Source organism: Thamnophis sirtalis, unplaced genomic scaffold (assembly GCF_051295495.1).
Source record: "Thamnophis sirtalis isolate CommonGarterSnake01/CBP01778 unplaced genomic scaffold, rThaSir2_p1.2 scaffold_15, whole genome shotgun sequence".
Lineage (NCBI taxonomy): Eukaryota > Metazoa > Chordata > Lepidosauria > Squamata > Natricidae > Thamnophis > Thamnophis sirtalis.
Genome location: NW_028261395.1, coordinates 41,389,972 through 41,401,947, shown reverse-complemented (window position 1 = coordinate 41,401,947; position 11,976 = coordinate 41,389,972). Strand labels below are relative to the sequence as shown.

The following is an 11,976-nucleotide window of genomic DNA, read 5'->3' as shown; positions in this document are numbered from 1 at the left end:
AAAATGGGATAAAGCAGAATCGGGCTTGCGAGATGTTCTTTTTATAGCTAATCTCAATAATGGAATTTTTTAAAGCCTTCCTACAGGATTGATTTTCTGCCTTGGCCTACCTCGCAGGGCTGACACTCCCAACAGCTCTGCTAAATTTATAATCCAATCCCCCCCCCCAAACTAGTGTAGAGGAGCTAAAAACAGTACAAATAAATCCATCCAGCTTGAAGAGAGCTTCTGTTTTACTTCATTATTTTAATTCCAGATCAACTTTGAAAACAGAGGGAAGAAAGAGATCTCCTGTTTCTATTCAGCCACTATTTTTCTGGAATACGCCGCCATGTTCTCCTGGATCTTTTGAAATGTCTTGCCGCTGGTTTCTGGGACTCTCCAGAAAATGTAGATAAAGGCGAGGATCATAAAAGGCCAGTAAAGGAGCAAGTAGTAGGTCTCAAGGTAGGACTAGAGACAGAAACAAAAATTAAGAAATATTGTGATCAAACTTGGCAGACCCACAAGTCACACAGAATTTCATGGGAAGGTCACCTCTGTATTGAAAAAAAATCCCCAGGAGTTTTAAGTAAACATTTCTTTAATATATTTTATTTACCGTATTTTTCGGAGCATAAGAAACTCTGGAGTATGACTCACCTTAGTTTTGGGGGAGAAAAATAAGAAAAAAAAAAATCTGCCTCTGCCTACCAGCATCCATGGTATTCATCTGGCTAGCGTCCTGTCAGTGTGTGAGAGAGTTGAGGGCTGTTTGGAAACAAACACTCTTTGCTGTGTGAACAAGGAAGGAGACAGCAAGGAGCCTGAGCGTGGGTTGTTCTGTACTAAAGCTGCATGCTGTGCTGATATCTGAAACTAAAACTGGAAGTGAAACTTCTCTCCTCTGCTGAAAATACTACGTTGGAAAAGCTGCTTTTGGTATTGTATATTTACTTCATGTGTTATATTATATATAAAGAGAAGTTATTGAATCCTTCTGAATCCATTACTTGTGTCTGCTTTCTGAATGTGATTGCTGCTGCAAACTCTGACGCCTCCTTGCAGCAAATAGCAAACAGCCAGGTCAGCTTCAGCACGTTATCACAGCCTGATTCAGCATGAGCAGCTGATTGACGGGTGGATTAGCCTCCAAATAGCTGAACACCCCCAATCAGCTGTCCCAGGCTGCAGGAATTGCCACAGACCATCTCCTCCTCCATGCCTCGCATTTTTGGCTACATTCGGTGTATAAGATGCACCCAAATTTCCACCTTCTTTTAGGGTGTGGAAAAGGGCGTCTTATAATATGAAAATTACAGTACTTTTTAAATTTCCAAAGGGATTACAAGGTCCCTTACCTTAGTCAGAACAAACAGCAAGGCTGAGAAAATTTGGACTGTCCAATTGACGGATCCTGCAATGACAAATGCGGACGCTCGGGATGACTGGAAGAACAATTCACCAATAATCAAGGGAAGAATGGAAGCTGGATGGAGAAAAGAGGGCAGGCCTTGTAATGTTATTTTTTAAGCAACAACCGCAGAAACTTCCCTTGGTCTTTTTCCACTTGCGAAGACTCCGTAGCCCAGCTGATCACAAACCTGGTCCCGTTATGTAGCCCACAAAGAAGAGGATAATCAAAACAATGCTGATGAAGGCCAGGGCGGGGTTGTTGCTCTGTGGGGAAGAAGGAAGCACCTGTGGGGTGACCATCAAAGTAGTAACCCTCCCACCCCCAACTTCATTTCTTCAACTGATCTTCCACAGGGTTTGAGAACCCCATCTAGAGAAAACTGGCATTAACTATGAAATGGACCAACTGGGTGAAATTGACCAACTGAATGAAATTGACAGACTGTTGAAATTGATGGACTGTTGAAATTGATGGACTGGTGCAACTGGATGAAATTTAAGGATTGGTGAAATTGACCAATTAGATGAAATTTAGAGATAGATTAAATTAACAAACAGGACCAAATTGATGGATTGATGAAATTGACGGATTGGCGCAAATGACAAACTGGGTGAAATTGATTGATTGGTGAAATTGACAAACTGGGTGAAATTGACCAACTAGATGAAATTGACAGATTGTTGGAATTGATGGACTGATGCAATGGACAGGTGCAACTGGATGAAATTTAAGGATTGGTGAAATTGACCAACTAGATGAAATTCACAGATAGGTAAATTGACAAACAGGACCAAATTGATGGATTGATGAAATTAATGGATTGGTGCAAAAGACAAACTGGCTGAAATTGACGGATTGGTGAAATTGACCAACTGGATGAAATTGATGGATTAGTGAAATTGATGGATTGGTGAAATTGATGGATTGGTGCAAATGAAAAACTGGATAAAATTGATGGATGGGTGCAATTGATCAACTGGATGAAATTGACAGATTGGTGAAATGGATGGATTGGTGAAATGGATGGACTTGTGAAATTGAACAACTGGATGAAATTCACCAGATCAATTTTAACTGGCTGGGAAGGTTTGTGTGTGAGAAAAAGCACAGGGACGTTAAGAGGGAGGGGCACTCAATTGGCCCGGTGCAGAGATCAGGAATGTTACCTACCTTAAAAAAGAAAACTAGGGCAATATTTGAGATGATACAAATCATGATGCCACCCAAAAGGAAAACTCTCCGCCCCAAGGGCTCGATGGTGCAGATCTAGGGGGGAAAAAACAAAGCAGAAGAGGATTGACACTTCGGGACCCTGGAGAAAAACTCCCGAGAAGACCATGGACAGCCAAGAACACAAATCAATAGATCATCAAACTACGGAGCCCACAATTCTTCACCAAGGCTAAAATAATTCCAGTCTTCACTTTTGTTATTGTGTTTTCGCTAGTCCGAACTGCTCCCTGCTGGTTGCATTGCTTTGGGGTACATCACTCTAAATCAGTGGGGTGATGGAGGCAGCTGAGAACACAAACAAGCCAGTAATCAAGGGATTTAATGTGGCTTACAGTTATCAGAAGCATCATCTGGACGATCAAGCCTCCTACTAAGGGAAGGAGCCTCATATCTTTGGCGGATAGTCCTAAAATTCTATAGGTCTGCTGTGCGAAAAGTAAAACCTGCAATCAAAGATAAAAGAGATGCAGATGGAGGCACACGTAGAATTGGCTCAGGCTCTAACAACCCTTAATGAAATTCTTCTGATTCATCACCTGCAGACTGAATCTTGCCAAATAATACCAGACAATTGCACCATAAAGCTTAGATTCTGGGAACTATTGAGGAGGAACCGTCCTCACCCTATTTCTCTCATACCAACTATCATAACTGCGTTGTCTCTGGAATGCAGCTCCTCCCTCCTGGGAATCCAGAACCCATTCCATCACACTTTGCCCTTTTTTAAACTGTAACAGCTGCCTCTCCATCCCTTGGTTGTCCAGCAGCCCAGGAAGAGTCTGGACCTGGATCCAGAAACGTTGTTCCTGGATAACAAGCCAGACACTCGTCACTTTGGACAGACTCCAAATTTGAACCGTGAAAAAGCAAATGGTATGCGAGGTTACTCGGGGAAGTCCCTAACCGCGTTTGTTTGGATAAATCGACTTCCGGAGACCAAGACCACAACGGTGATGAGATGCCACCGGAGGCTGCCGAAGCGAAGAAGTTTCCACACTGTCATGTTCTTCTGGTTGCTTTCGGCAAGGTGTTCTTGATAAAGTTCCAACATCTCATCCTCCACGTCTTCTTTCCCTCTCAGCTTCTTCAAAACTAAAGGAGGAGGAAGAGGAGGGGAAGACAAGAACATGTAGAACAGGACTACCTTTGGAAGGAGCCACCAAGTCCTGCAGATCCGAAGGGCAGAAGCTGGGCTACTGGCCTGATCCTCCCTTTGGTCCAGATGAATGGCTCATAAAGCCGTAATGCCAGACGTACCTTGTCTTGCTTTCTCTTGGTCATTCCTCTGCAAGAACAGAAACCTCGGACTTTCCGGAGATGGCACCAAAAATATACTACTAATTATGGCAAATATGGCTGTAACACCCACTAATAATGAAAAATCTGTGGCAGAGAGAAGCCGGGGAGGGAGGGAGAATGTTAGGAAGTTGCTGGCCACAGTCCAGGTTTTAGACTAAACTTTCTCTTTTCTACTGCCTCTTATCTTGTTTTGATCCCTCTGCACTGGGATTTTTGACAATGGAAAGATATCCTCTGTTACGTATTGAATGTATATCATTGGGTTAACTGTGCTAAAGTGAAACTAACCTTTAGATGACCCTAACTGTTAACTGTGCTAGAGTGAAACTAACCTTTAGATGACCCTGTTAAGTGTGCTAAGGTGAAACTAATGTTTAGATGATCCTGTTAACTGTGCTAAAGTGAAACTAACCTTTAGATGATCCTGTTAACTCTGCTAAAGTGAAACTAACCTTTAGATGACCCTATTAAAGGTGCTAAAGTGAAACTAATGTTTAGATGATCCTGTTAACTGTGCTAAGGTGAAACTAACCTTTAGATGACCCTAAGTGTTAACTGTGCTAGAGTGAAACTAATCTTTAGATGACCCTGTTAAGTGTGCTAAGGTGAAACTAACGTTTAGATGATCCTGTTAACTGTGCTAAAATGAAACTAACCTTTAGATGATCCTGCTAACTGTGCTAAAGTGAAACTAACCTTTAGATGACCCTATTAAAGGTGCTAAAGTGAAACTAATGTTTAGATGACCCTGTTAAGTGTGCTAAGGTGAAACTAACGTTTAGATGATCCTGTTAACTGTGCTAAAGTGAAACTAACCTTTAGATGACCCTGTTAACTGTGCTAAGGTGAAACTAACCTTTAGATGATCCTGTTAACTGTGCTAAAGTGAAACTAACCTTTAGATGACCCTATTAAAGGTGCTAAAGTGAAACTAATGTTTAGATGATCCTGTTAACTGTGCTAAAGTGAAACTAACCTTTAGATGACCCTAAGTGTTAACTGTGCTAAAGTGAAACTAACCTTTAGATGACCCCCAATTGTTTTGGAGGGAAATTTAGAACATTTACTTATATTTGGGCAGACTTTTTCTAGTTCTATGATTGGTTAAGGCTCCGTGGGCCTAGAGTATAAATCATAAGCATTTGCCTGCAGTTCCTGAGTTCCATTTTTGAGTCAATAAATGTTGTTCCAGCTATGCTGGTCTGGTTCTTGCCTACTGAAGCCCATTACACACTACCCTCCCTGGCTTAGCATGACTTAACATTTGCAGCAAGGATGAAGGTGAAAATACTTACTTTCTTCATTTCCCCAGATCCAGGGACTGGTTAAGATTTGGACCAGAAGGTATCCCCACATGAAGAAGAGGAACAAAGTGGTCACCAAGGCTCCCCTCATATTCAAGGAAGAGATTTCAAGGATGTAGAGAGGGGAAGAGTAAATAAGTGTTCCTGTGGAATAAATTAAACACTGCATCATGGTCACAGCCTACATTCTAGCAAGGGCAGGAATTTGGGGTATCTAATGGTGCGTGGTTGGCCCTGATATTTGCAGATTTAAATCTCCAAGGTAGGGAGCACTGTGTTATACTTTTTACTTCCCCAATCCTAAACTCCTAAATTAAGGAACATTTAACGCAAAGACAGAGTTCAGCCCTTTTAAGTGGCCAAGGACTCACCTGACCCCATTCCTACAAAAAAACGGGCAAAGATGCTGAATTCAAAGCGCTCGAATATTTTATCAAAACACAAGACGGCGGACGAAAAAATACTAAATCCGTTGCTAATTAAGAGGGCGGATTTTCTGAAAAGACACAGAAAGAGACACATTCAAAGATCAGCCACCAGCATCTTGTTTGTCTTTTTTTTTAGAGCAGTGTTTCTCAACCTTGGCCATTTGAAGATGTCCGGACTTCAACTCCCAGAATTCCCCAGCCAGCGAATGCATTCGCTGGCTGGGGAATTCTGGGAGTTGAAGTCCGGACATCTTCAAGTGGCCAAGGTTGAGAAACACTGTTTTAGAGGAACAGTTTCATGCAATACGCTAAAATACCTTCAGGGGGAGCTCCAACATGTGCTGTAACCATCCAGATGTTGGCATCAGGGGAATTAGGGTGAGGGGACAGAGAAGATTAAAATGGGGATCTATTCATATTGTTGAGGCTAGAAGGCCCAAGACAATGATTTCCTGAGCAAATAAACTTTTCAAAATTATATAGATATGATTCATTCAATAAGTATTATTAAAAAATATAGAATAACAACCCAATTGGAGATAGAAGGACGACTCTAACTCACTCGCGTCACTCTGCTAATTTCGGCCTTCCTGTATGTCTGGTTTAAAAAAAGGACTAGGGGTGATGTAATAGCTGTTGCCACAAAGAAGAGGGGGTTAACCCAAGGGTGAAATCCAGCAGGTTCTGACAGGTTCTGGAGAACCGGTAGTGGAAATTTTGAGTAGTTTGGAAAACTGGCAAATATCATATCTGGCTGGCCCTAGAGTAGAGTGGCAGTGGAGATTTTGCAGTATGCTTTCCCCAGGATTGAGAAGGGAATGGGGATTTTGCAGTATCCTTTCCCCAGGATTGAGAAGGGAATGGGGATTTTGCAATATCCTTCCCCTGGAGTGGGGAGGGAATGGGGATTTTGCAGTATCCTTCCCCTGGAGTGGGGAGGGAATGGGGATTTTGCAGTATCCTTCCACTGGAGTGGGAAAGGAATGGAGATTTTGCAGTATCCTTCCCTTGCCACACCCACCAAGCCATGCCCACAGAACCGGTAGTAAAAAACCTGAATTTCACCACTGGGTCAACCCATTCTCCAAAGCACCGGAAGGCAGGACAAGAAGCAATGGATGGAGATTAAACAAGGAGAGAACCAATGTAGAACTAAGGAGAAATTTCCTGGCAGTGAGAACAATTAATCAGCGGAATGACTTTCCTCCAGAAGTTGTGGGGACTCCAACACTGGAAGTTTTTAAGAGATTGGACAGCCATTTGTCCAGAATGGTATAGAGTCTCCTGCTTGAGCAGGGGGTTGGACTAGAAGACCTCCAAAGTCTCTTCCAATTCTGTTATTATGTCATTTATTGTATATTTATTTAAACACAGCCCCTGTTAATCTGGCTCAATTTAAACTTTGATTCTCTTAATTGATTTGGCGCGCTGGTGGTTAGGAGCTAAGTTGGTACTCAGGAAATGGTTCCACGTTACATGGCAACGTATGGCACCAAATGCAGGGGTGAAATCCAGCAGCTTCTGACAGGTTCCGGAGAAACGGTAGCGTAAATTTTGAGTAGTTTGGAGAATCGGCAAATGCCGCCGCTGGCTGGCCCCAGGAGTGGGGTGGGAATGGAGATTTTGCAGTATCCTTTCCAGTGGTGGGTTTCCAAAATTTTTTTGAACCTACTCTGTGGGTGTGGCCTCTTTTGTGGGAGTGGCTTGCCAGCCATGTGACCTGTGGGAGTGGCTTGCTGGCCATGTGTTTTCTTTCTTTCTTTCTCTCTCTCTCTCTCTTTCCTTCCTTTTGTCTCTGTCCCCTTTTCCCTTTTTTCTTTCATCTCTCTTTCTTTTTTTCTTTTTTCTTTATTTATTTCTTCCTTTCTTCCTCTTTCTCCCTCTGTGTGAGAGTGTGTGTGTGTGTGTGCGTGTGTGTGAGTGGTGGATTTCAAAAGTTTTTGGAACCTCTTCTGTAGTGTGGCCTGCTTTCCGGGTCCACTGGTGGAACCTCTTCTAACCGGTTCGGTAGATTTGACGAACTGGTTCTACCAAACCGGTGCGAACTGGTATGAACCCACCTCTGATCCTTTCCCTGTCATGCCCACCAAGCCACACCCACCTAGCCACACCATGCCCACCAAGCCACGCCCAGAGAACTGGTAGTAAAAAAAAAAAAAAGAATTTCACCACTGCACCAATGCCAACAGAAACAGCTGAAATTTGGCACTTTGTTGTATGTCCACAGCCCAGGAATACCGTTTAAGTTATGCCTACTGTACCTGCCATATGTGTCTGCCAGGCAGCCCCAGAGATACACCCCCAAAAGACCTCCAATGGGGACCAAAATGGTGAGGACGAGTAAGAACTTGAAACGCACAGAGTCTTTCTCGATTCCTTGCTTCTGAAGATTCATCAACTGTATCTTTACCTTAAAAACATAAATTGGAAAAAACACATCAAGAACACACAACGGTATTGCACTTCCTTCCCAGTTGCCTCCTTCCACTTCCCCTAACACATCCCTGCAAGGTAGGCCAGTGTTCTGACCGAGGCTTCCCAAGAGCAGGAAGAAAACTCCTTGTCCTGACAAAAAGCCCTTTTATGAATTGACCGTGAATTCTGCTCATTCACACCCAGCAAAGTCTTTCCAGGGAGGATTTACAGTCACAGACCTTATCTGGCTTGGAGAGCTGCCAGGCTGATATCTGCAGAAATTGGCAAGGAGCCTTGGAGAGTCACGAACCAATTAAATGAACTAATGGTCTCCTGCAAACTCCACTCCGATTTCACTCCTCTTTTATTCCATCTGGGAGGGGCCATTCACCGTCCACCTGTGGCCTCACTCCCAAGTCAACCCCTGTTCTTTAGCTGTTCCCTTCGTCTGGCAACTCTGTGCATGCGCACACTGGGAACAGGCTCCAGTTGTTCTTCTGCCTCACTGATGTCTGACTCCGAAGGCAGCTGAATAACTGTCATATGGCTCTGGCCCCCTCTCTGCCTCTGACGCAGAGCCCTATCGAAAATCCAGGTCCTGAAGGAATCTGGAGCAGAGATGCTAAAGAATTTTAATTTGCGGGGGGGGGGAACTTTGGGACAGTTTCCCCTCCAAACAACGTGGTTCACCGTCGGCCATTATGCTGGGCAGATGAGGCCTGAGGCCCAGATGAAAAACCAGACTGGGTTTTATTTTTTCTTGAAGGAAAACAAACCATGGTTTCCAAAAGGTGCTTTTTGAAGACTTCCTTGTTTTTATAGCAATAGCAATAGCAATAGCAGTTAGACTTATATACCGCTTCATAGGGCTTTCAGCCCTCTCTAAGCGGTTTACAGAGTCGGCATATTGCCCCCAACAACAATCCGGGTCCTCATTTTACCCACCTCGGAAGGATGGAAGGCTGAGTCAACCCTGAGCCGGTGAGATTTGAACCGCCGAGCTGCTGAACTAGCAGTCAGCTGAAGTGGCTGCAGTACTGCACCCTAACCACTGCACCACCTTGGCTCTCGGAAAACGTTTCGCTTCTCATCCAAGAAGCTTCTTCAGCTCCGACTGGACGGATCGAGATTCCTTGCAGACCGCTGGTCATTTGCAGCCTTCTAGAAAGCCATTGAGGCCACTTGGAGGTTTTTCTGTGTCCTGAACTGTGCAAATGGGGGTGGAGCCTTCTTGGAACTGCTGAAAGGACTGTTTGGAGTTAAATGATGCCGTATCCCTCCCCTTCTGTTGAGGGAGGTCTGTAATTTTGACATAGATGGCCCTGTTTGACCTCTCTTTCAAACCAGTGCTCCTCTCTGTCCAAAATGTGGACTTCGCTGTCTTCAAAAGAGTGGCCTTTATCTTTTCTGGAGAACCAGTAGCGGAAATTTTGAGTAGTTCGGAGAACCCATAAATGCCACCTCTGACTGGCCCCACCCCATCTATGCTCTGCCTCCCGAGTCCAAGCTGATCGGGAGGAAATGGGGATTTTGCAGTTTCCTTACCCTGGAGTGGAAGGGAATGGAGATTTTGCAGTATCCTTCCCCTGGAGTGGAAGGGAATGGGGATTTTGCAGAATCCTTCCCCTGGAGTGGAAGGCAATGGGGATTTTGCAGTATCCTTCCCCTGGAGTGGAAGGGAATGGGGATTTTGCAGAATCCTTCCCCTGGAGTGGAAGGGAATGGGGATTTTGCAGAATCCTTCCCCTGGAGTGGAAGGCAATGGGGATTTTGCAGTATCCTTCCCCTGGAGTGGGGAGGGAATGGGGATCTTGCAGTATCCTTCCCCTGGAGTGGGAAAGGAATGGCGATTTTACAGAATCCTTCTCCCAAGAGTGGGGAGGGAATGGGGATTTTGCAGAATCCTTCCCCTGGAGTGGAAGGCAATGGGGATTTTGCAGTATCCTTCCCCTGGAGTGGGAAAGGAATGGCGATTTTACAGAATCCTTCTCCCAGGAGTGGGGAGGGAATGGAAATTTTATAGTATCCTTCCCCTATCATGCCCAGCAAGCCACGCCCACAGAACCAGTAGTAAAAAAAATGAATCCCACCACTGGAGGAGAGGAGAGGGGAAGGGATGGGGTGGGATGGAAAGACAAAGAGAAAAGAAAGGAAGGGAGGAAAAGGAAGGGACGAGGGAAGGAAAAGGGGAAAAGGAAGGGGAGAAAGTGGGAGGCAATACCCTTTTGAAAACCCGATGGGGTGGGCTAGTGCATGAAAGACACTGGCTCCACACAGAGTAACCTCAGCAATCCCAACAGGTTGTGTGAATCACTGCCAAGTCCCAAACCCAGGCCCACCCAGCGGCACCCAGCGGGGCTCACTTACCACAAAGGGATTGGTGATCAGGAAGAACGTATATCCATACTGGAAAAACCCCAAACTGGACCCCACTATTGAGAGAACGAGTGGGCGGGTCAGTTTCTATGAGAAGGTGCAGGAGGAGGAGGTGGAAGAAAACAACAACACAATTCCTTTAGTGGAAAGCAGAAAAACCAACGCAACACCCACAACTCATCGAAGGCTTCCCCTCTCCCTTCCAATTTCTGGTTTGGATAAGAAGGCGGCCGATTTTTTGCATGTGCTTTTCTGTTAGGGGAAACGAACGATTTCCCCCAAGTTAGTTTGGACCCCTAGGCATCTCCTGGTGGGGTCTCATCCACAAGCAAGCCAGCTGAGCTTTAGGAGATTCCAAAGATTTTCTAGGCACTGCAATTTTTTTTTTAATACAGTTGCGAGCTGATCCTCTTCAGAAATGCTTTATAATTTCTCTGCCCTGCCTTGCCCCGGAGCTTAGAAATAACCGCACTTTCCGCAGCCTTCCAAACTCACATTACTTTGGATTGTGTGTTCCGAGACCTCATTGTCCTCCATCCTTCCGGAGAGATCAAGGGGAACCCCTGATCGAACAAAACAAAACAAAACATTTTTTACAAACCACACTCCCCCTGAATCCAGGCAGAGAACCTCCACAAGCTGCCTTCCCTGATGATTGCAAGATAGACTGCGCCGGACCGAGGAGGCTCCTTAGAGCCCATCACCAACAACGGACGGCTTTTCTCAAAGAGGAAATTAAAGAGGACATACCTAAGCAAACGGTTTCCCCCTTCTTTTCTTCTGAACCTTGGCTTGAGAGTTTCCTGTTCGATTCCTAATTGTTGTAATAAATCCCCCAAATTCGTTGGCATCTTCCCTGACCCTCCACTGCTCCTCTGTCACCCCATTTGGAGCAGGCCAGTCTCTAGACTTTAAGGCTAGTAATTCTTTTTAAAAACCCAACTTACTCTTTTTTGGGGAAGGTGTCTTGGGAGTGAAGGGAGAAAAACCACAGCTGTCTTTTCCTTTGAAGGAAAAATGCTGGAAAAGCACTAAGAGCCAATCAGGAGAAGGAGGCGGGAAGATTCCGGGAAAAGAGAAATGGCAGTTAGGGAGCTGTTTTGCATAAATTTACATCCAGGGGATTCCAGGTTCAGGGACGGCGCATAATTTTCCCAGTGTTTGCGCTACAGAAAGTTTTTCCAATTTCCTCCGTATCCGAGCACCTGGTGATCTCCTGATGGTCTTCCGTCCCAATTCTAAGCCAATTTATTCGCACTTTCTTCCCAGTCCTTCCTTAATTTAAACGCCCCGTTTCCCCATGAAATGGGGGAATTAATTGATCGGATACTTTATTTGGAAAAGTGTGTTTAAACACACATGGAATTTGTCTCCAGTGCAGAAGCTCTGAATGGGAGCCAAAACCAAGAAATCACAAGGTAGAAGAGTAAAAAATAGTTACTTAAATGCAAGAAGGTTGTGAGAACGATTTTAAAAAAAACCTAGCAAATCGCCGAAAACGAAAGTGTGAAAAACTCTCTCACAT

At 44.6% G+C, this 11,976-nt stretch overlaps 1 protein-coding gene and 1 long non-coding RNA gene across 2 annotated transcripts; both read right to left on the bottom strand.

Moving 5' to 3' along the window:
• Positions 1-768: 768 nt before the first annotated feature.
• Positions 769-3,756, bottom strand: LOC148042577 (solute carrier family 2, facilitated glucose transporter member 5-like). Its single transcript, XM_087701868.1, has 5 exons — positions 3,534-3,756; positions 2,962-3,072; positions 2,567-2,662; positions 1,584-1,659; positions 769-1,468 (listed from the first exon to the last, which is right to left on the bottom strand). Exons 1-5 carry the CDS (start codon positions 3,678-3,680, stop codon positions 1,308-1,310), a joined length of 591 nt encoding a protein of 196 aa, XP_087557994.1. The 5' UTR covers positions 3,681-3,756; the 3' UTR covers positions 769-1,307.
• A 1,393-nt stretch (positions 3,757-5,149) lies between these two features.
• LOC106551719 (uncharacterized) lies at positions 5,150-10,613 on the bottom strand. Its single transcript, XR_015695156.1, has 4 exons — positions 10,443-10,613; positions 7,922-8,070; positions 5,604-5,728; positions 5,150-5,376 (listed from the first exon to the last, which is right to left on the bottom strand). It is a non-coding gene; the product is annotated as an uncharacterized LOC106551719 (long non-coding RNA).
• Positions 10,614-11,976: the final 1,363 nt, after the last annotated feature.